The sequence below is a fragment of the Gracilinanus agilis genome, chromosome 1 (genome assembly GCF_016433145.1).
Source record: "Gracilinanus agilis isolate LMUSP501 chromosome 1, AgileGrace, whole genome shotgun sequence".
Taxonomy (NCBI): Eukaryota; Metazoa; Chordata; class Mammalia; order Didelphimorphia; family Didelphidae; genus Gracilinanus; species Gracilinanus agilis.
In genome coordinates, this window is record NC_058130.1 from 38010385 (window position 1) to 38035728 (window position 25344).

Consider the following 25344-nt stretch of genomic DNA (forward strand, 5'->3'; position numbering starts at 1 on the left):
TCTTTCTTTCTTTCTTTCTTTCTTTCTTTCTTTCTTTCTTTCTTTCTTTCTTTCTTTCTTTCTTTCACAGCCATTGGCTGGTGGCTCCTGTCTGACCACTTAAAGTGCCAAGAGAGATGCCACTCCAGGGAAGGGAGAATCGCCTTCTCTATCTATGCTATAGGTCCTTCCTCCTTCTGTGCCTTCACCTTCCTCATCCCCATCAGCACTAGAAGCAGATTGGAACTTGGCTCTAGCAGCAATGAACAATTTCAGTTTTCCTTAAGGAGCGAGTTCATTTTGTTCAACTCTTAAGACAGGCTTTTTATTTTATTTATTTATTTTTTTTATGTGCGCCAAGCAATCTGTTCTGAATCTTGGGGTGGAAGAATTGGTGCCAGATGGAGTATTTCAAGACCTGTTAAGATTTGTTACATGAAACTGCTGACTCGGATTGCAGAGGGCTTAAGGGACCAGTACTGGTTCTTTCTAGCTCTCTCCCCCAAGCAACCCAGACTCTGGGGTAACCCATTCTGGAAGCATTGATTCTGAGGCTTACTCTGGTGATTATAATGATGATAGACAGAGAGAGAGAGAGAGAGAGAGAGAGAGAGAGAGAAAGAGAGAGAGAGAGAGAGAGAGAGAGATTAGGTGGATGGATGGATGGATGGATATAGATGGATGGATAGATAGATAGATAGATAGATAGATAGATAGATAGATAGATAGATAGATAGATAGATACACAGAGGCACATTTCTGTATCACTTGGATGTTTTCAGAGCCTTCCCATACATTATTAACTCGTTTAAACTTCATGACAATCCAAGGGATATGGACACCCAAATATTTTCATCATTTTCATCATTTTCAGTTTTCTTTGATGATACAAATCTCAGCTCTTCCATTCCTGCTCATTCAGTGTGACTATAGTTGGATATGCTAGAGGTCCTTTTCTTCTCCCTCCATCTTGAGGGATCCCATGAAGCACTCTGGCTGCACCAGTGTCACCCCCTCACTCTTGCCACATGGTTAGCCCATCTTCTCTTCCCATCATACAATCCATTCACAATGACCTTTACTCCAGTTCATTGAAGTTTCTTCTTCTCAGTTATGGGCTGCAGCCTGCTTGGCTCTAACACACTATGAACTTCTCCATTGTTCTGTGTGATAACTCATTTTTAGTGTTCTATGTCTCGCTGTAACACAGCAACAATGTTAGCCTGGAAAAGACTGGTCTGTGCTTTTGTGGGAAGCTTGTGGTCAGTAAAAGAGCTTTGTCATTTTTTCTGGGAGAGATCCAATGTGTTCTGGATGTGATCTGGAAGATCCATGTAATATTTTGGGACTTTCCCTTCACATCAGAGAAGTCTGATTTTTTTTCCCTTTTATAGGGTATTTACAGTACCTTATTGTAGATTTTGCATTAAGTATGCATTTCTGAGTTCCTAAGCTTTTTCTGGATCATCTGATGGCCATTGCATATTGTCTATAGCTTCCACAAACTCCCCCAAAATTCTCATTTAATTTCTTATGTCGGTGGATGATATATCAAAACCATGATGGGGAAAGTTGTGATGTGGAAGGGATAACTGTATGTATGTATGTATTTTTAATATATATATTTTATTCACACACATGCTTTAAAAAAATCCTTATCTTCCATCTTAGAATCGATACTATGTGTTGGTTGGGCTTAACAATGGGAGTTAAGTGACTTGCCCAGGGTCACAGAGCTAGGAAGGATCTGAAGCCAGATTTGAACCCAGGATTTCTAGTGTCAAGGCCTGACTCTCTCTTCACTGAGCCACTCAGCTACCCCATTTTTTGAGCAAATTCTAGAGGTATGAAATCTCAGCAGCAGACATTGTCCATCCACTTGGTTCTTTTCTGCCTAGATGGACAGGTTGAACATATAGATCTCTTCCAAGAGGCTCTGCAGTGTTTCTGGTACTTGCTGAAATAAGCACAATGTCCTCAAGAAACAGGAACATTGGGAGATTTTGGATATTCTCACCATTTACAGAGAAGTCCTCCTCCTTCTGGATTCTACACTAGATCTCCTCCCTCCTGGTGGTAAGTAATTCTAAGGAGTATACTTCTTCCTGCTCTTTGACTTGCCTAGTGTTTATTACCAAAGTCAATGTTGCTATCATCTATTAAAGTTTTAAGGATGTATGGATGAAAGACTCTTCACTTAAAAAAGCCTTGAAGACCTCGTTTCATACAGTATTAAATGCTTTTTCATAATTAATGTACAATAAGTGTAATGGAATCTTATATTCCCTATATCTGTTCATTTTGATGTACATTGTTAAATATCACTTTTGAACGTTTATGTCCTACTAAATGTAAGTACAGATAACACTCATGAAGATTTTTCATAGAAAGAGCTGCTGGGTTCAAATCTGACCTCAGACACTTCCTAGCTATGTGACCCTGGGCAAGTCACTTAGCCCCTATTTGTCTCACTCACTTATCTGTAAAAATAGGCACACTGGAAAAGGAAATCATAAAACACTTTGGTATCTTTGCCAAGAAAACCCCATGGACCTGGCCATGGACTCACATAGAGTTGAATACAATTAATGATTAAAAAACAATAGCTAGAAGGGACCCCAGAATTCATCTGGCTAACTCTTATTTTACAGACGAGGAATAACATATGTGGAGTGAAGGTAAATTTAGCTCATTGTAGCTAAGCACTCTTCCAAATACACCACTCCTAAAAATTGAAGTTGGCTGATGAATCTCCTGTGCAACCTCATCCGTCTCTTTAAACAGATCCTCTCTTTTCTTCCTCATTGAAATTTGTTCTGTTTGTGTTATCAGAATTTTAATTTTCAGGCCATTCCATTTCTATTCTGCCAATTTCCCTCAGGAATTTTAAACCATGAGAGTTCACTTATGGGGTAGCGAGGAGAACCCTCTGAAATTTGCCCTCCCAATGTCTAAGGTGTATATTGGATTAAACTTATGTTCCCCTCAGCCCTAGACTATCATGAACTCTTTTTTTTTTAAAACGCTTAACTTTGGTGTATTGGCTCCTAGGTGGAAGAGTGGTAAGGGTGGGCAATGGGGGTCAAGTGACTTGCCCAGGGTCACACAGCTGGGAAGTGGCTGAGGCCGGGTTTGAACCTAGGACCTCCTGTCTCTAGGCCTGACTCTCACTCCACTGAGCTACCCAGCTGCCCCCCATCATGAACTCTTAAGATGTTACTTGTTTCCAAGATTCCAGTCATTTCTACTTTGGCAATAAGTGACCCTGGGCAAGTCACTTAGCCCCTTATTTGCTTCACTCACTTATCTGTAAGATGTAGGCACACTGGAGAAGGAAATTGTAAAACACTTCAGTGTCTTTGCCAAGAAAACCCCATGGACCTGGCCATGGACTCACATAGACTTGAATGGATGAATAGAGTATTTACTAAGTGCCTGCTGTGTATTGGGCACTGTGCTAAATCCTGTGTATTAAAAGCACTAAATGTATTGAAAAAAGTACTGGCTCTACAATCAATGGACCTGAGTTCAATGGATAACTTTCCATTTCCATTCTCTTAGTCCTAGATGAGCCACATCCCTGATATAAACTTATGAGACCAAATTTATCTCCTCGCATTAAAATCTTTTTATCTATAAGACAGAAGGGAAAAGGCTCAATAAATGGGGCTTATATTAAAATCTCGATTTCATCCTGTTTATGATGTATTTTACAGATTTCTATATAGACATGAGTATTCTTATTGCCACTTTTCAGGGATATGATAGTTAATATTTAACAACTGGATCTGGGGTTAAAGGAAAAAAATATTCACATGACATACTTTGAAGTTTAATTTGCATCAATAACATTTTCTCTATCACTTTCTTAAATTTAGACAATGAACAGAATAATGAATCAATTTATTGTATTTGTACATTTGTAGCATTTGCCAATTTCAGAAGTATTCCCTCTGAAAATTTAACAATTGGCTCAAGGGTCAAGCTGATTCCAACATTGCCCTTACCCCTCTTCCACAATAGTTTTGTCTGGCGAATTAATCAGTGGACCTTTTCACTTTTTGTTTGTTTTTTTCAGTTTCTCCACCACTCTCTGTTTCATTTGGCTTAGTGGATGTACGTGGACAGTTTTCTCCTTCCTCTCAACTCCCTCAGTTCATTAACTCCCATGTAAGTTTTTGAATGTAAGGAATAGACTAACCTTTGAATCCTAAATGTAATCAATACAGCCTCAGGAAGTCATAGCAATGCAACAAGTATACCTTTCCAAGGCATTTTAAGGTGAGTACTCTCAAATCTGAAGTAATAGTCTTTTGGATGCCAAGATATGAGTTAATGTCATCACCATCATCACCACCACCACCATCATCATCATCATCACCCTCATCACCATCATCATCACCATCATCATCACCATCATTATCATCATCATCATCATCACCACCATCACCATTATCATCACCCTCATCACCATCTTCATCACCCTCACCACCATCACCATCACCATCTTCATCACCCTCACCACCATCACCATCATTATCATCATCACCCTCATCACCATCATCATCAATATCACCATCATCATCATCATCATCATCATCATCATCATCACCACCATCACCATCACCATCATCATTTTGTACCCACTACAACAAAAAGCAGAGTGCTGAGCACATACAAGACAATAGAATCACATAGAGTTTAAAGCAGGAAAGAAACTTGGCTCTTACCTAGTCCAACATCTTCATTTTGAAGATAAGAATACTATGGCTCACACACATTCAGTGACTTGCCTTATATCATGGAGTTATTTAGTGGCAAAGCAGAGGCTAGTACTCAGGCCTCACTGGCTGCCAAACCAAGGTTCTTGACATTCTTCCATGCTGTCTCCCCAAAATCAATGGATTGATTAGGTGGGTATTATCCTGAGAGGACAAGACATGGGAATCTTGGATAACTCAGTTAACTTCATATTCTGTGAGCATCATGAATGCTTTCTATATATAAGAGCGATAGGAGAAGGGAATTTTACCCTCTATCCCTAGTTGATATAAGTACAAAAAAGGTAGATAACAGAGATAATGAAATATTAAGCACTAATGAAATATGAAGAATTAATATTAAGAAATAACACCTATGATCCTTTTATTAGTGGGAATATCTTCTCTGATTGGCTGGGTTAAGAAGGGGTTATGCTCACACTGGAGAATGTTTGAGAGTTTAAGAGTTTAAGGAATTTAAGCCAAGGGCTAGAAATGGAAGAGGAATACAGGCTCTGAAAGGGAATCATTTGGAAGGAGAAATGAGGATTTCTCTTTCTTCCTTCCCCTTCCTACAAGCTATATCAATCTAAAACAAAGCCAGTTGAGAAGAGAGACCCATTAGTGTAGGTCCCTCTAAGAAGTGTGACATTTGACCACAGAGAAGAAAGATTATATATTCAAGAGTTCTTGCAATCAGAGGTTGAGCTGCAAAAAGTACCCAAGAAGTCTAGCCAAGTAACCTACCTAAGACAAACATTGACTCCCAGGAGACTCCAGGAGAAGAGGAGCCATCCTGAAGTGCTGGAGGTATGGACATTTTTTCTCTATGTCACGGCTTTCCTATTAGTTTGCTCTAGGTATATACCCACACTTTCTACTGATGCCATGTGTATTTGTGGGAGAATGTGCCCCAGGTTTATGGGGGGGAATGTTTTATAGCCACTTCTGAGCCAATGCCTTAGCAATTATGTCTACTGGCTGCCCATTTAAAAAACTGACATGGTATCCCCTGAATCCTCCCCCACCCAGTGAGTCATCTCATATGATAAATAGTATTTTTTTAGAAGGGAAAAAAGGCACTGTCAGGCTATTAAGGGTAGGTACATTGGTGGGAAACTGTAAAATACAGTTTTAGGATTTTAGAACCTCAACATTCCTTGGAATCTGTAGTTTACAGCTGAGGACTTAACCTGTAATTTATGAGTACCACGTTGGAGAAGTAACCCCAGTGAAGTCACTACACATACAATGCTGCTAGGAAAATCTTTGCACAGAGAAATCTTTGGGAGTCTCTTTTTGATAACACTTTTAGGGAATATTCCCAATGATGAAATGACTGGACCCAAATAATTTTTTTCCTTTGCTTTTACAATATTGTACCAGTTTCTCATCCAAAATTTTCCACCTTTTTTCAGTTTCACCAGCAATCAATGAGATTATCTATTCCCTCACAACCTTGCAAGAGCAGTTCCAATCTAATTTAATCCAATCCAATCCGTCTTTCTAATCAATCCATTCATATTTGAGGAGTGGAGCAGAAAGCAGGGTTGTTGTGATCTCTGTTCATCAGCAGCAGATTAAGCCATAAAATGTAGGAAGCTCTGAGTTAGCTGAAATCATTTGAGCTGAGAAAGACAAGAACCAATCTACTAGATGGAACTGAATAACATTTGGAGGTTTTATACCAATCAGGTATATCTAGAGATTGAAACTGGACTAAAATCCTCTGACATAGGATAATTGCTGTTTCTTGTTGCCGGGTTCCCTCCAGATTCTTCCACCTTAAAAGGAGGGCTCCCTGGGCAGGGAGATAGATCATCATTCCTCTCCAGGTTGTACTTCTGAATCTCTTGGATTTTCTTTACAGTGACATTTAAGGGTTCTTTAAGCTCTTCCTTCTCTTTCTCTCTTCCCCCAATTTCTCCCACCCCCACCCCCCACTGGTTTCCAATTTCCTGTGATATAATTAGATGGTAAAGTGGATCTAGGGTCTGACCCAGAAGCAGGAAGATGAGTTCAAATCCAGCTTCAGATACTATCTCTGTGACCCTGGGCAAATCATTTAACCTCTGGTTGCCTCAGTAGTCTCAAAAATAGTGTTCTTTAAAAGCTGTAAAATGGTAATAATATCCCTACCTAACAGGATTGAAGAGTTTATTTGTAAAGAATTTAACATAGTCCTTGGTATTCAATAGGAGCTATATTAAAGCTTATTCTCTCCCTCTTCCCTCGTTCCCCACTAGAAGGTAAGCTGCTCCTTAAGAACAAGGATTCTTTCTGCTTGTGTTTGTATCCCCAGCCTTAGCACGGGTCCTGATACCTGGGAAGTACTTAATGCTTGTTGACTTGATTTAAGAGATTTTCAAAAGCTTGTTCCCATCACATTCCAAAAGATACCACTAAATTCTTGCCTCGATTCTTCACATCTTTGAGGAATCTCATGTTATAATTAAGGTTCCTTATAAACTCACCTTCTTTCCCCATGCATTTCTGGCTCTTTATTATTATTTTTTTTACCTGAGTATTTTTTTTAAATCCATTATCTAGAAATCCAGCATGAAAGTGGTTTTGTCAGTGCTGCATAGTCTCATCCCTGTAGCCCCCAGGGTGAAGAAGTCTGCTGAGGTGGTCCCATTAGACTTGTGTAAAACAGAGATTACTTCTAGGCTTTCAAAGATTGTCCTTTGTCAAGTTGAATTTTACAACAAGAACCGCTCTCTTTTTCAGCATTTAGTGCCCGTTTCAAAAGATGGGTGTTTCAAAGTCCTGGAGATGCAAGGGAAAACATAAAAGATTCCAGGGGGCTCTCAATTATGTATATGTGCTCTTTGAAAATCAAATCATATACGTGGGTTATTGCATTGACACATGTCAGAACTCTTCATTCCTTCAGCCATCTGAAGTAAGCAATACTCCTCCAATTTCTGCCTCTACCATCCAAATATCATTATTTATTTCTCTTACTTACGGATTTTTCTGACACCTCCGCAACCAGTTGCCAATAATAATAACAAAAATTATTATTATTATTGCTAAAATGTATATAATACTTAGTATACAGCAGGCACTGTGCTATGTGTTTTACAAATATGATCTCATTTAATCATCACAACAGCCATGGGAAATAGGTGCTGTTATTACCCGCCATTTTACAGATGAGGAAACCAAGGCATAGTTGTTACTTGCCCATGGCCACAAAGCTATGAATGCCCACCTTGTGTTTATTTTGTATTAATTTGTGTTGTTCTCCACCCTCCATCATCTTGTCCACTGTCCTCAGTGTGTCGTTGAAGACTAGGATCATTTCCTTTCAATGTTTTGATCCTTAGAGCTTACTTAGCATAGTAACCTGAACATAGCAGATGATTAAATGCTTGTTTAAATTAAATGAATTAAATTTATTAATTTTAATTAATTTGTTCATTAAATGAACAAATTAATTAAAATTAATAAATCAAAATTTTAAAATAACTTAAAAATTTTAAATAAATCAATAATTTAGGTCAGGCAGCTCAGCAAAAAATAAAGTAATTCAATGAGCAAAACAGAATTAAATAATAAATAAATAATATAAATACAGAAATATGTATTTTTATATATAAATAAATAAAAGAAAAATAAGTTAGATAATTTAATAAATGAATTAATTGATCAATCAATAGTTGTTTTTTTTGGTTAAGTGATGGGTGATAAAGGCTCCAACCAAAGCTTGGCACTCCTTTTGCAGGTTGTAACATCTGGTAGAAAGCTCGACCCTTCTTGAACGCCTTCTGAAAGGACTTAGATTCAATCCCATTGGGTTGAGCCACAGCAGCCTTGCTTCTTAATATGTAGGAAGACACCAACCATATTTATGAATTTTCCTTCCCAATGACAACTAGAAAGATAGATCACCTATTTGGACATTATCTTTCCCAATAGAGAGAGATTCCCTCCCCACCCCATTGTTATAGGCGATCTCTTCTCGTGCCACTTTAGGTTAAAAGTTTCACATGTGTCCAAGATGGGGACAAAACAGGGAATTTCACAGGCACGAAAGTGGAGTCACTATTAATTGCTGCAAATTTCTCACCAGCTGGAAGAAAAACTTAAATGATCAAAGAGCCCGAAAGAAAGGCATTTTTATTTTTATTTTGAATATTTTCCCCTAGTTACATATTTCATGTTCTTTCCCTCTCCCCCAAGACTCCCTAAGCCACCCCTTAGCCGATGCACAATTCTGCTGGGTTTTACATGTATCACTGATTAAGACCTAATTCCATATTATTGATAGTTGGACTAGAGTCATCATTTAGTGTCTTCATCCCCAATAATATCCCCATCAGCCCATATGTTCAAGCAGTTGTTTTTCTTCTGCGTTTCTCCTCCCACGGTTCTTCCTCTGAATGTAGCTAGTTTTTGGAAAGTCATTTTTAAATAAGAGTTTGAATAGAGGAGAACAAAGTCAAGACAACCACTAAAAGTCAGATGTCTGAGTTTAAACCTCTTGCAAAAATGATAGATGAGCAGCCCAAGAGACAGAGATTGTGCCTCTCTCTTCCAGACCAGTCCTCAAACAGTAGCTAAGGGTCTCAATGATTGTAACAAATATTCTAGGTCCTTTCTCCTTATTCAGATGTTGCATTTTATTACTATTGCTTTTCCTGTTTGAAACATAAATATCCCATTGTGAAGGTGGATGTTGAGGAGCAACACTATCTTCATGTCTTACTTAGATGGAAAATTGGAGGGGGACTATTCTCAGTGCCCAACTGCTTTGGTTCTTTAAAGCAGCGATACTATTGCTTTCTGAGATAAAAGGAACAAAAAAAGATAAAACATTTCATCAGGTAATTAAAATGTGATCTCAATTAACTTGATGTCAGGAACTGTGTCACTTTGGTCTTTGTATCTCCAGGACGTAGCACAGAGACTGGTATGCAATAAGTGATTAATAAATGCTTGTTTGTTTGATTTTCATTGCCCTCTACACTTGCATTTTCTATTTCTGTTCTATTTGTTTCAAATCCAATCCAGATATTTTAGAGGCATTTCGATACCCGTTTTCTGGTGGTTATTTTTTAGAAGAACAAATATTTGTCTAATGGTCAGATATTTGTAGAGTCAATTCTGTTTTTACTAGACCACAAGACATATTTCGGTCTCTCGTAGGCACACACATGAAGATTGGATCTGTCTATCCAGAGTAAAATGATTAACAGCAAATACAGCACTTATTGTTTCAAGATGAATGGAAGAAGACTCCCGATTCTTGCCTTTATTACCCTATTTGTTTGCTGACTTAGTTTGCATTGTCAAGATTATCTCTCTACTAGCAAGAAAGGCAGGAACTTTATAGTATAATTTATGAGGAGGTCTTAGCATGCGAGAATCCCTCAAATTCACTTATTTTCCACCCCAGTAAATTTTTGTAATCTGAGCCAATGATCTATGTCCACTGTTGACTTCTGAATAACTCCACAAATTCCTTTTAAAAGAAAGATGCAATGAAGACAATTTTTATTTCTCCATCCCATAGTGGCTGTAACATATCATTCCCCCTTTGCTCAAGGCTGTTGTTATTGAGAAAGCGAGGCTGAAAAGATATTTATTATTTGAGATTCTTTCTCCCTAAGCATTTCGATCATTGATCCAGTAGTTGGGAGCGGTATCTGCTGGTTGCAAAGCCTAGGATAACATAGTGGTTCCCTTTGCCCTTTAGGACCAGGGGAAATTTTTGCTTTAACTATCATCCTCGATTCGATTTCCACTTTGGTTTTGCTTTCTGCTTTGTCTAAGAATCTACATCTTTTAGATGGTTCTTTACTCTGTCATTTGATATACTCTGGCTAAGGGAACTGGTAGGTCCTCTGAATAAGCCCCAATGGAATGTGTTCGGTAGAGAGCAGGACAGCATGGGAGGGCACTGGATATATAATCCAAGAAACTTTGGAGTTTGAATCCTAGATCTGCCCTTGACCGGGCAACCTTGGGCAAGTCAGTCCATTTTTCTGGAGACTTAAAAGAGACGTACTTTAAAGTTCCAGCCCTACCATTATGATTTTGAGGACAGAACCACTGCTTCATAGGCTTTCATTTAAATGTTAAGAGCTGGCAAGGATTCAAGCCTGTTGATTTGAGGGCCAGTTTTTAATCATGGTTGGTGTGACCCCCACATTACAAATTCCTATTGACAAAACTTGATTATTTGGATGATGATTTTTAGTTTTATTTCTTGGACTGCACCAGAAATCAATTCCTTTCTCGATCTACAAACTCATCCTCTACCACAATTTGGGAGGAAAGGAAGAAACAAACATTTAGTAAGTACCTACTACTATGTGGAAGATACTGTGCTAATAGTTTTACAAATATTCGCTCATTTAATTCTAATTTGGCCCTTAAAACATATCCCACTGGAGACTCTGGATGTCTTCATTTTGAAGAGCCAGACAACATGCGTGAGAAGAGACGCTTTGGGATATTGGACTGGTAATAATATTCCTCTGCTCAACCTACAGGTAAAGCAGCAGTTGTGCTTCATGTAGCTTTGATGCTTCAGGTCCCGAGATCATTGGATTCAGGCAGGACTAGTTCGAGTCCCCCAGTTTTACAGGGAAGGTAGTGGTGGAACCTTTCTCCCATTGTTCATCTTGTTTGAAGAGGACCAATGATACCCAGAAGCTGACCTCTTGACTTGTGCATGAATTAAATCGAAGGGAGGCACAGCTGCAGTCAGCCTCACTTTCTCTTCCACAGACATCCACGTCCAAGGGCAAGACAGGACGACTGGTGATGGCGAGGGACACGGGGGATGATGGTAGCATCTTAGATGTCCAACCAAGCTCTTAAGAACTCCACAGAGCCTCCTTCAACTGCCATCATGGCCACTGGAACGTTGCTCTCATTTGGCCATTCCTCCAGGGGAAGGCTTCACATTTTGGGGCACATTCCCCGACTTACCAAGGGTTTTGGGGCTTGTTGGTTACAACCTAGTTTAGCCCACGTGTGAGGGGTGAGGTGGCTAGACATGGTACAGCTTCTTGGAAAGGTAGACATCAAAGGTGGGTGAGCAGCCTTTGAAAAGTGCTTAGCAAGCTCAGCTCACACCAGAGGCGCTAGTTCTCCCCTGGTGGGTGTCTGGCTAGCTCATTCAGGAAAATTACCATTAAGTTCATTAACTTTCAGTCAACTGCAGGGTGAAGACTTCTGCCAGCCTCAGCCAAGTTGGTGTATATGGCCCTCTGCACTTGGCTCCACTTATGTCTGTCTCCGTTGCTTCCTCCCCCATGAGGAGTAAGAAAGATGGGATGGGAGTACCTTGAGCATTGTCTAGTATTAGTACTAAATATTACACACGGGCAGCTCCCAGCACTTTTTTATTGGCTTTGTTGTAGTTAAGGCTAAGGGCAACATTGTTCTTTTCCCACTAGAACTGGGGCTTTAGGGTCTTTCCACATAGCTAGTTTCAAGATCAAGAAACCAAGAAGGGAAGAGGAGTCTTTGGTGCTTCATCTTCTATATTACAACACTGTTCCCAATGAAAATGAAAGATAAACAGAAGGAACCCATATAATGGAAGGCTCAGGAATGGCGGGACCTATTGATACTTCAATCTCACCCCTTTCCAGGTTCCTTCACAACCTATTGTCATTCTTCAAAAGCCCTCCTTAGAAATCCATTTGGACCTGCATACATGCAAGCACTCACTTGCTAAGACTAAATCACACCTGCTAATTTTCTCTTCAAGCAACAAGAAAAAAGTCTTGTTTCCAAATAGTAGTTTGAAGGGTTGAACTAGCCTTTTGGCCTTTTTCTATATAGAATAAAAAGCTAAGCTTTACTAACAAATCAGGAAAATTTTCATTCTATTTCTCTGATACAGCAATTTTTCTGGGTTATCCTTTCTTCTGATGACATGGTTTGGCACTACACCTCTTGGAAATTGCTAATGCTTTATAGAAAATAATTCTGAAATTGTACAGTTCAACTATGCATTTTTAGCTTTACATGACTAATGTGAAAATTCTAGTCAATTACTTTTTTGGTGACTTAATGGAAGATCTACCCAACCTTTATGGGTAGATGGAAAATTCTTAAAATAACTACTCTTTGCCCTTCCTCTAGAAGCTTTATAAATCAAATATAGGCAGGAAAATGCTTCCTCTTAACTAATGATACTCTTCCAGTATGACTGCCCTGATAATATTGATATCCCCTAATAAGGATTGAACTCCATTATAATATCTATCCATTGATATTTGCCCTCTGACTGATGCTAAGATGTGTCTTTTTCACTGAGTTACTTGATCACTTGGATACATGAATTGATTCTTTCATTATTAATATTTCAAGTAAGTAATTGCCTGATTAGTGAAAATAATGCGGTCATCTACCATTTCTGAAAGGATACCATTTTTTAAAATGAGAATAATCTGCCTTGGCCTCCCTATTGACAGTGAATAAATCCTTTCCATACTTTTAGATTAGGCTTATTTATTGGGTCCACATGAAATTTCTTTGCTCCTATTTAGGGTCTTAAAACAACAACAACAAAATCCCCTTATCTTCCATCTAAGGAAGAATAGCTAGCCAATGGGGAGGGGGGTGGGGTGGGATGGAGTTAAGTGATTTGCCCAGGGTTACATAGCTAGGAAGAGTCTGAGACCACATTTGAACCCAGGACCTGCCTCTCAATCCACTGAGGTCTTTCTTTATGGGCTATTATTGACACTCCTAACTGAACCCTGCTTAGTCTAGTGAAAAGTGAGGAAAGACAGAAGGATGTACATTTTTAGAAGTGAAATCTGATGCTGGGAGAGAATTTAGTGTATCTCAAAGATATGCAAAAAAAACCTGCTTAATATGGGCAGATAAAAACTACAAAGTTAGGGAGTCACCTTTCCTAAAGCTTAAAATCTACAAAAAAGTAAAGCCTCCAGATTTAAATTTTACTATTTTATTTGTGAAAAAACTACAAGCAGAATTCATAAATAGACATTTCTATTTAAAGCAGGAAAATGATAAAGTGGCTTCTAATAACATAGTCGTGCACATGCCAGTAACAGGAATATATTAACATCTTTTATTTGCTAGACAAAGAGCAGTGTCCGATATAAATTTTCCCAAAACATTTAAGACCTGTGAATTTCTGACCAGTTCACAAAACCACCAATTGACACTTTAGCATGAAGATAAAAACAAACCTAACAGACTGTCAGCTCTAAAGACTTTACAGAGCAGAAACTTTCAAAAGCGTTATACAAGCTGTCTTTCTGGGCAAATGAAAAATATAGCTCGTATAATACATTAACAAAAATTCACAAGATAAGATTATGTTTTGACATACTTAACAAGCATTCTCTATTTGTCTCCAACAAACAAAGCTAAGGAAATAATGTAACCATCTTTACACAGTAAATTAAGGTTACAAGTCATACACAAGAACAGAACTGCTTGCGCATTAAAAACTGTTCAGCTCCATTGTCAATACATTTCTAAATGTTGGCTCTTAAACCATTTTCGGTTACATACAAGCAAAGGTTATTATATATTCAGCAATTAATAAATTTTCAATAATTTAAGATATGGTAGCTTAAAAAAGTAGACTGAGAATGGTCTTGATAAGGCAGGTGAAACATCTTAGTGGAACTAAACTCACAGAAGCGTCTGCCAATTTTAATTTTTAGCCAAATTTAAACTGAAAGTTATGATTAAAATAAATATTTTTGTCTGTGTTAAATGTTTACTCTTTTCATTGCATGACTCAGGTAAAGTAAGTCAGGCAAGCTCTGTGTGTCTGTGTGTGCGTGCGTATGCACACGTGTGAGAGACTGTGTAGCATAAAAAAAATGGAAACTTGCAAGCATAACACTGTGCTTTTTTTTAAAACCTGCGTTCTGTGCCACTGAATACCAAGTATTTCTGGTCCTTTATATTTATGTATATGTGTATGTATATACACCCACACATACACGCACGTGTATATCTGTATAATATATATGCACACACATATAATCTACACTAGTGTTTTTACGTGCTGCAAAAGCAGGAATTATGGGAATTCCATTTCCAGAATACATGCCTGAGGGGTGTAATCAATTTCAGAAATTAAAAGTCTAAAAGTACCTATACTACCTTAACAGAATACCTAACAGCAGCTAAAGGTCTGGCCCAACAATGACATTTGACTGCTTAGCTAGCAACTTCCACTTTTAGCTGCAATTTCTAATCAATGCAGAGTTTTATTCCATTTGTTCCAAAGCACTCTCCAACCTTCCTTTTCCCCTCCCTAAAATAAGTTAATTTATCAAGGAGGCAAAACTGAAAAACCAAGACATTAGCAATGAATGAATTAGCAGCCTATGAGTAGCTGGTTAATCAGCTTTTCCACTAAACTAGGGGTCCATTCACTTTACATGAAACTAATTTTGAAAAAATACACACAGTGTTTCTGAACAAAGTGCAAACTAACACTTACTGATTCATAAAAGCAGTGCAACATACACATTAGTTTGGTGGTATTTTAAGATTTTTTTTTCTTGTAAAATAAAACCTTAGCATTTCCATACACTTCTGGAAAATAAATATGGCTGACCAGTTTACCCTCCCTGAGACCCTTAATAAAAGGAATATTAAAACTTTAGAAGGAATGTCTTTGCAATATCCCACTAACATTAAAATGTGGATTTAAAATTCATAGTCAAACCACTATGTATTATATATTCTGATGCTATGGAAAGCATCGGATTTCCTTTGGTTCATTAATAAATACTTTAAAAACGTATTTAAAAAAGGTAATTACAACTTGCATCTTTGATACAAGCATAATTTTAAAAGAGGGGAACATTGTCCATGCATTTTAGACTAGGACCATAGCAACAAATGGCACTGCTTTGTAATCTATACTTTTGAGAATATAATTTAAATTATGACATTAGTGACGACAGAATAGTTTTAATGTAAATGTGAAAGGAACCTTGCCTGCTGGCTACTCAAAAATCAAGCTGATAATTTTATTTTACTCAGTTGCCTCCATATACATAAGTTATTTTTTTCCCAAACCAAGTTATCATAACATAATCTGGTGCGTCATTACAAATTGGCTGCTCTCACATGTGAGTACCTAAAGCATGACCATATATATATATATATTGAACTGGCTCTGTGCCTGAAATGGTTTCAGAAGCACTCTGGGCCACATGAGTTAAGTGTATAAAAAGCGACAGATAAAAAGCGTAAAGAAAAAAAAACTAGGAAAAAGGTTACACTAGTGTTTTTCAAGGGGTGATAAACAGGAACCAAACTGTAAAGTAATTCTAAAAGACTAGGAAGAATTTACATAAGTCAGATCGTCTTTGAATATAAGGGGGGAAAAAAAGATCACACCAGCCCCATCAGCATGAGCTGCACTTGTGTTTCAGATGCTAGCATGAACACCGTTCACAACTGAAGCTTCCCACAATAGAATGCCAATGAATTCCTACAAACATTGAAAATTACCATGGCGGTATTAAACAGAGAGTTCATAATCCCCTTTCAGAAACAAGCAGATCCAGAATTGGGGGGAGTAGGGGAGGGGGCTTATAGTAGAATGAAAGGAGGAAGGAAGAAGGAAAAGAAAGATGAATTTTAATTATAAAAATCACTATGCAATGTTACATGGAAACAAGTAACTGCTTAATGTATCGACTGAAAAACATTCCAGCCCTACAATTACAGTGTTGATTTTAATGTCTTAAATCCTAAAACTAACAGACACTTTATAGATTCTTAATAATTACCTCAGTCATGAACACAGGTCTGGAAAATGGATGGAATTCAAGTTACAGAACACCATATTTTTATGAATGTTATGCAAGAATTAGCAATGTTAACATGTAACCATAATTTACTTGGCATTCTGAAGCCAGTTTAATTACTTTTTGAATGATCAAGCACTTCCAACTGGACAAGAAAACTTGTGATTTGTTATTGTGTTGCAAATGCAGGATGGATATCTGGAGCAGTCTTGTAAATTTGAGATCACATTGTTTAAAAATATATATTTATAGCATCCAGTACTCTTTAGACAGATGAGAGATTTAAGTTCCCACGTAGGTTGGAACATACTTCATATAAGCCTGGTTTCAATTTAGTTTCAGCACTTTCATAGACGGGACTGTCCCAGATCTGTAACTGTTCAATGTTGTTTTCACTTCACAGTGTATCAAAGCACCAGCGTTGCCATGTATTGGTTTCAAATAACCCTTTATATATATATTTTTATATTTATATATATAGTTATATCAAAACTGATAGTACATAGTATAACTGGAAGAAAGAACTAAACTTAAAGGATATGCTGAAAAGGATGGAGTCTGTGAATGCAATAAATAAAGCCCCCCCTCCCTGCTCTGCCCACCCCACCTCCCCCCCCCAAAAAAACCCCCAACAGTTGTAATGTACATGGAAAATTGTGCACAGCAGATTTTTATAAAAAGTAGATTCAGGAGCACATCCAATTATAAATGATTGTTAGGAAAATCATATAAAACAATGGAATACATAAAAGTGTCAAGAGTAATCATCAGGGTGCGAAATTCCTTGCTGGCCAGATGCCCATGGCAAGCAGAAAACGATCCCGGTAGCATCACTAGGTTGATGTCCACAGAAGAATCTCCAGGGATGCACGTGGCATGGGCAGGTGGGAGATTTTGAATTTCAGACCCTGATTCATAGTTCTCACAATTCCATGTGCAATTTCAGAAAGATTCATCATTCACTGCGGACATGTCACCCTTGGGCGTCGAGGAGCGGGATGAGCCCTTGTCTGTGCTCTCCGATCCGGAGCTGCTCTGGTTCTGCTGTTCTGATCCTGCACTGGAGGTCACTGTCGATGACGATGTCGAAGAAGAGCGAGTCTTTTCTTTAAAGTCTGTGATAATGACTGTGACATTCCCCACCGTCACTGCCAATTGCTGCGCGGTACTTCTGTCCACGTTTTTCAGCCTGGGCCTAAAAGAATAATCACAAAAATAGATAATATATGATGCCCATCCCACAGCAGTTTCTCTGATTAGGCTGAGAATTTATATAAAAAAGATATTGAAGCTTTCCCCTCAAGTTTTGAAATTTAGGGGGTTCTGGAGGAATTAAATTCTTCACCATTAGCCAAAATATCAAAAGTTTATTTTTACTCCTAGGACTAATAATCTGTGCTTTTTTCCTATCATAATACCAAACTGATTCAAGAAAGAGCTAGCAGTATATAGAGATCATTACCAAAGAAAATAGTAGAAAATAAAATCCATTCTAGTCACTAGACTTTCAACTTAAGAAATCAAAGGGATCTATATTCTCTGCCCTTGAGCAACTGGTTTGGGATGAAATTTTTTTGGATGGGCCCAAGGGTGGGATTGTTGCAGCCTGTTCCTCCTCATAATAAACATTTATTTGTGCTATGGGCCAGGCACTATATTAAGGGCATTACACTGATCCAGAAAACAATCCTGGGAGAGGTAGGTGGTTATGATTTCCGCTTTATAAGCTGAGGAAAGTGAAGCAAACATGGGTCACACTTTTAAAGAACTTTTATCCAAATGCCATTGCTTGTGATGACAGTTAAACCTTTAATATTCATGAAAACATTTCAACAGGGTGCCTTTATTTCTCATTAAGGTACACAATTCTGTAATGAAAGCAAATATTTTTCTTCTACATTACAGAGAATGCATATAAGCAGTTTTCGGCTTACTTTCATGTACCCCGCCCCCCAGGCGGAGATTGCCTTTCTGCTTATTTTATTCACTGTGCCTAGCACATAGTAAACATTTAGCTTGATGACATGACCCCTCAAATTAGTTCCCTTTTCTCATTATTCTCTATCTCCCCACCCCCCATATCACAGTCAAGAAGGGCAGGGATATATTCATGGATATGAAGGGAGAGCTAGAATTTTTATAGTCTCACTTGAAGCAAACAGATGGTACTGTGGGAAAAAGTTCAAGATCTAAGAAAACAGGCCATGTCACCTAACTTAAATTTTTAGCCTCAGTTTCCTGACAAGGATAAATAAGGATAATAACAATATCTACCATCATAGACTGTGCAAACCTTAAAGATCTACTTATTATAAAACTACATACAAGTATTTTTAAATAATGCTCGTAACAAGTTATCATCAATCATTGGTGCTTAGAGGAAGGGTTCTTGAAGTTTCCAAGAAAGTACCAACCTGCATAGGAAGAAAATTCTTTCCCTCCTGGAGAGCTTCCTATCCCAATATAATCACAGATTCCATCCCTTTATCAGTCAAAAACTCCTTCCTTTTTCTTGGCACTGCCAAGCTATTGCCATTCTTTTTCCATTCCAACTGATTACTATTCACAGAAATCTAGCTTTCTACTCATTTTCCTGCTTATAGATTGCCATTGCTCCAAAATCCATTCTATGAAGATTTGTCATAATTTCCTTAGTATATTTCTTATTTCCTTCTTCTCCTCTAAGAAGATTTTCATGATCAGAAAGTTTTTAAGTCCTCTACTCTATTCACTAGCCTACCCTTAAGCTGACCTGTGTAACTGCAATCTCTTTTAAACCTTTGAAGCAACTATCTGTTCTCATTTGGCACCTAATCATATATTTATTGGTCTCATACATATCTTCACACCTCACTAAGATCTAGTAATCTTCTAAGCTCAAAAATATTAACTAGATGAAACTAGCAAGACAAAGAACTTATCAAAAGATTTACACTGAAACCCAAATAATATTTAGATACAACATTGTAAATGTCTTCTAAATTTCCCTACTATGGTTACAGAAGAGATTAAGAGAAATTTTCAGTGCAAATAAGCCCAAGGAGATCGGAGTAGAAAAATATTTGCTTTTAAGGAATGAAAAGGCCTTAGCTCAAACATGGAATCACATTACATAAATGTTATATTATAGATAATATTTATATAAAAATATTAATAATATTTGCAGAAAATACTAATGCTTTTTAGTCATTTCGGATGTAAAAACGTGAAATCAACTATAGTTTACAACTTTTAAGGGCCACTAAAAAATTCTATTAATGATGTTTTCCTAGCTCTTTGATTTTCTAGTTGGGTCTGTAATACAAATGCTATTTTTAAGAAGATAAATTCTAAGATCCTTAACTATGTTTCTGCAACCTAACAGACATACAATTTTTTGATGGCAAAATCACAGAATCTGCCAATTTCTTACCTTGAAGTGTGATTTGAGTCACTGGTCTTTGTTGTAGCATTTCCAGACTGTATACTGTTTGCTTCACTAGGAGGATCTTTCAGAATATCTGACTTTGGTCTAAAAGGAGTAACAAAAATTGGCATTAATAGAATTTGTGGCTTCACTTTACAATAAGCTCAGTTATAAAGTACAAATTTCTGGCTCCCTCTAGGTCCTTACTTTGTCTTCTTGTTAGTGTTTTTCTTTGTAACACTGGGGCTAATTTCTTTCTCTTTATCGGGTTTCTCTTTTTCTTGCTTTTCAACTTTTTCCTTCTTCTCCTTTTTAGGTGGTGGAGGAGTGGCGTACTGCTGTGCCACTTGTTGTGCAACCAGCTGAGAGTTTATTCTAGGTTTTCTATAAAGGAAAGAAAAAGCAATTGTTATTTACTTCACCAATTTAAATAAATGTAAATATTTTAAAACTCACATTTGCCAAACACAACACACTAAATAACCTAAAAAACTTTTCCTCATTTAAATTTTCCTCTTACACATTTATTTTTAATAGTAATGTATGCTCTCCTACAAATTTCCAAAGAGTCTAAAGGAAAGCTTATTTATTAAGAAAGTACTTTTTTAGGAGTGTCAAGTTTATATTGATTGGTGGCTTTAAAATAAGCTTTTCTTACAGCCTTCAATCTTCTTTTATCAGGTACTGATCTTTTTTTGTTTTATCTCTCAAAGAGAATGAAAAGTTGTTTATCTCCCAATAATTTACTTAGCTCAAATCCACTCCTCTCTAGTTTTGTGCATAAAGTAGCACATCTGACCAAGAAAATGTAACTGAGGTTTATACACATTTTCTCTCAATAAGGGGTAAAGGCTGAAAATCATTTTAACAAACCTAAGACAAATGGTATATTCAGAAAGTCATCACCAGTCATCTCTGTGCCAATCTCCAACTGACACTGTCTCTTAGAACTATTGTCTACACATTCCAAATAGTGTCAACCAAGTTTCTCAATGCATGTTCCTTCAGACCAAAATGGAAAGAACTACATATCCATACTATAATCTATGTAAAATGTATTACCCAGATATTCTTACATGAACAACATACCAAAAATAAAGAAATCAAGACTAGAGCTAGGAAACAATGTCATTATGGGTATAAAGCAATCAATTTCTTCCATAATATAAAAACAGAATAAACAAAAATTCTAAAGAAGCTTAATAACCAACTCCTTATTTTACATGAAAAACTTGACATCCAGGTGTTCTGACTTGTGTAAGGCTAGAAGACCTAGGTCTTAACAATTAAAAGCTATCTAAAGGCAAAAGCACTGATGAAAAAAATTTTCCTTCATCCATTTTCCACATCTTTCTAAGCTCATCAGTCCTTGCTCAAAGGGTAAAATCTATAGCCTCCTCCTAGCCTCAAAAGGAGGCATCCAAGTAAATTCTTTATATTGGCCCAGGAATTAACCACCTTTGATAACACAGTGGGCCATGGTCCCATGCTTTCAGTTTTCCTTATCTCTTTACCCAAGGCCAAAAGTTTTGCTACAACATTGACAAGGAATACAAGAGTGAAATAGCCTTGGTTATAACCTAACTCTGATTTCATGGTTTCAACATTGGAAGAGAATGTAAGATGAGATAAAAAAAAAAAAAAAAAAGTATAAAAGTTGCAGAGTAGTTCTAACATGATAATTGTTAAGAATCTACCTACCAAAGGAAAACATGGCACTAACACAATAATAATTCAGTAGCACAATGGATTAAACAGGCTTTTTTATGAATAACCAAGCCTAGAAAATTTACTGGCATTATGAAGACAACTGTGAAACATCCTGCCCTCAAGGATGTAGATGTGTAGAAAAAATTAGAGCATTTAGAGAGGGCCATAGGTTGGGCCACATCTGTGACAGATTTTCAAATCCAAACAGGAGTTTATACATTTTTTACCCTATTTTACAGAGAAGCATTGGAGTTTAAGTGACATGGTTAAGACTTATAATTTAGTAAAATCATCACCTGTATAGAGAATTTTAGGCACACATATTGGCATTAGTATTAAGGAAAAGTAAAAGACAGGGCAGATCTTCAAGGAACTACAATTCAGATAAGAGTTTTTTTTTTTGTTTTTTGTTTTTTTTTTTTTTTTGGGAAAAGACTTACTAGCAGATTTTCTCCCAGTGCTTATTAAGCAAATGGCCTACAAAGGAAATTTTGGGAACTAAATAAATAGCATGTCAGAGATGTGACATTCTGTACATGAAGTGTTCACGTAAAATTGATAGTCATCTTTACATTAAACATATACAGAGAATTACTTACAATAAGCAAATTTAAACTTGGCTACACAGATGATATCAACCTTCCAGTATGTTCAATTAGGTGTTTTGGTGGTCAGTACATAAGTTGGGTGCTAGGAATACAAAGACAAAAGAAACTACACTCTGGGTTCTATACTGGACAAATTGGTGGAGAGGTTTATTTTAGCCAGTTTATCTAGAATCATTTAGTAATCCCTACTGACTTAAAAAAACAAACTAGTGTTTTATTACAGTGATTAACACAAACGTTCCTATTGGTCTAGTTGTAAGCAAAACCAAAGTTCAAAACTGAAATCTCTATTGGGTTAATGAGACATATGATTTGGAAATCTCATCTACTGACATACCAGTACCACTTACAACTAAATTTCAGTTTTGGTAAAACAGATAGGATAATGACAGCCACCCCAAGCAATTTCTTAGGCCATAACATGGGTACTGGACTATGAACTATGAAATTCTTTGATTCTAAAACTCAAAAATTTTAAAGAGAAAAAACTTTAATACTCCTGAAGAATTTAGTGCTTTTAATAGGAATTTTGGACTAATTAAAAATGCTTACTACAAATATACTTTAAAAGCAAATGAATATCCAAAGTCATAATTTATTTTAAAACACCATGCCATATTATTAGACCTCTCAGGTTCATTTTGGGGGGGGAGGATGGGACTTAGAAGATCTAGGTATGAAAAATGACTGTTCAAAGAACTTTAAAATGTTCTCCTTTAGAGTTAAAAATAAAACATCTAAGCTCTAGTAACAAAAGTTTAACCATTCTGTGTGGTCTTTTCTGCTCTCCAGGTAACAAAACAAATGCAGGACAAACTATGTTACTGATACTTTTTTATACTGGGGAAATGTTAAAGTTTCATAGGAATCACTGATTTTGCAGAACCTAGTTAAAGAGTTAAGTTCCATAACTCTTCTAATGTTCTCTGCCAGGCTACAACTTCAATTCCTCCAGTATCATTCTCCTTGCTTACTGGCTTATATTTCTTCTGTTCACTTTCCAATTTTTCACCCACCCACCCTATTCTACATACATATAAATTTGGCAGTTTCAACACTTTGCCTTGCCACAGTGGACCCAAGCACCTGTGAGTGCCATGGTTTTGCTATCTTCTCTATTTGCCATAACATGTCTCTTCACTTTTCATTCCAACTCTTCACACTGAAAGAAAACTTTGACATCTAGATACTGATAGAGAAATGTAACAGAAAAACCTAAATACAACTTCTTCCAAGAGGCTCCTTTAAGCCTCAACAAGAGAATGGAAACTCCTGGGACTTGGGAGTCAGGGGACCTAGTTCAAATCCCAGTTCTAGCACTGTGATCTTTTGGGGCAAGTCACTCTGGGCTTCAGTTTCCACATCTACAAATAAGGTTAGATTAGATGAACTCCACTGTCTCTCTTATGATTTCTGAAAATTAAGTATGGCTGTCATGTTAATTTAATTGAAATGAGATATAGTTCACCAGGAATAAAAACCACTAAAACAGCAACATTCCACACCCTACACGAAACAGGAAAACAGTTCTGAAAGGTTGCCACCTTTTTCTCCTTTGGTAAAAAAAGAAAACTAAGAAGAGAGAAAAAAAAACCCACCTCTTTTCAGGTAGAAAGCCAGGGACTTAAATCTTTGCCTTTTATATAAGTACATTGTCCAGAAACATTCAAAATTAGTCTCTTAAAACAAACTGAAATTTAAAGTTTAATTTTAATTTAATTTAAAATTTAAAATTATCTCCAGAAAATTAGGATTTTAAACTGCAATATACAAGATTCTTTGCCGAATGACAATAACTTTTAGCATCAACTCCACAACTGATATAGTGTAGCATAAATCAGTCAGAGAATTATAGATTTTGAAATTATAAGTCATCTTGTCTGTCTTGGACCTTCAGTAAATCACCATCTGCTTAATGGATATTTTCAACTTCATATCTCACAAACATCTCAAATTCAACAAGTGTAAAACAGAAATCTTTCCCTCAAATCCATCCTTCTAATTTTCTCATTTCTGTTAAGTCTCCAAGTTATCAACTTATTAGCAATCCTTAATTTTCTATTTTAGCTTTTAGGAAAACTATTTTAAGAAGGTACAGTAAAAACAACTGGTACAAAACATTACCCCAAAAGTCTAGAACACACTCTCCTACAAAGGCACAGGAAAGAGTGGGCTCAACTTAAAGAGTAAGTATTCAACTCAGAACTCTTGCTGCTTTATGGCCTGGAAATCCATTTGAGTCTATAACCAGCTTTCTTCTCTGTTTTGAGGGGTCAATCTCCTTGCTGCCTCCTTCTCCAAGTATCTTATCTACCTTTCTGTATTCTGTTCACTCTGTGTACCACTCTGCTCCTAGTTGTAACTAACTATTCTTAGCGACCAGGCTCTAGTATCTGAACTCAAGAGTCCTCCACCACTAGACTGGCTTTACCAATGGATTATTTTAATATATTGTTCCAGAGGGACATCTACTATTTCAGTTAGTCACAGCATGGTTTCATCACATTGTCTGCCTTCAAAGGAATCCTACACTCACATAGCAAACACTTAACAGTTCAGGCCCTCAACACTTCTTACCTGAAATATAATAGCAATCATCTCCTAAACTGACACCAATTTCCACTCTGCAATCAATAAGCTGCCAAATATTCTTTTTGTTTTTTTAAGGTTTTTTTTAAACCCTTAACTTCTGTGTATTGGCTCATAGGTGGAAGAGTGGTAAGGGTGGGCAATGGGGGGGGGAGGGGGTCAAGTGACTTGCCCAGGGTCACACAGCTGGGAAGTGTCTGAGGCCAGATTTGAACCTAGGACCTCCCGTCTCTGGGCCTGACTCTCAATCCACTGAGCTACCCAGATGCCCCTGCCAAATATTCTTGAAGCATAAGCCTGGCCTACCATCATTTAAAAAACTCTAGTCATTTCCCCGATGTCTCTGAGATGAAATACAAACTCTGGGTTTGGCATATGAAGACATTTTATGAACCTGTTCTATTTTATTCTTTCAGATTTATTACCTATTTCTTTGGTCATATCAAACTGACCCAATCACTTTCTGACCTCACACATGACATTTCACTTACCTTTCCCACATGCCTGGA

At 37.1% G+C, this 25344-nt stretch overlaps 1 protein-coding gene across 1 annotated transcript in view; it reads right to left on the reverse strand.

The window, feature by feature from the left end:
* Positions 1 to 17233: 17233 nt before the first annotated feature.
* The window catches only part of LOC123247049 (RING1 and YY1 binding protein), a 71725-nt gene continuing 63614 nt past the window's right edge, over positions 17234 to 25344 (reverse strand). Inside the window, exons 4-6 of the mRNA XM_044675848.1 lie at positions 20136 to 20312; positions 19935 to 20033; positions 17234 to 17717 (exon numbers count right to left, since the gene is read on the reverse strand). Coding sequence (XP_044531783.1) covers positions 17465 to 17717; positions 19935 to 20033; positions 20136 to 20312 — 529 coding nt within the window. The 3' untranslated portion in view covers positions 17234 to 17464. The remainder of the gene's footprint in view (positions 17718 to 19934; positions 20034 to 20135; positions 20313 to 25344) is intronic.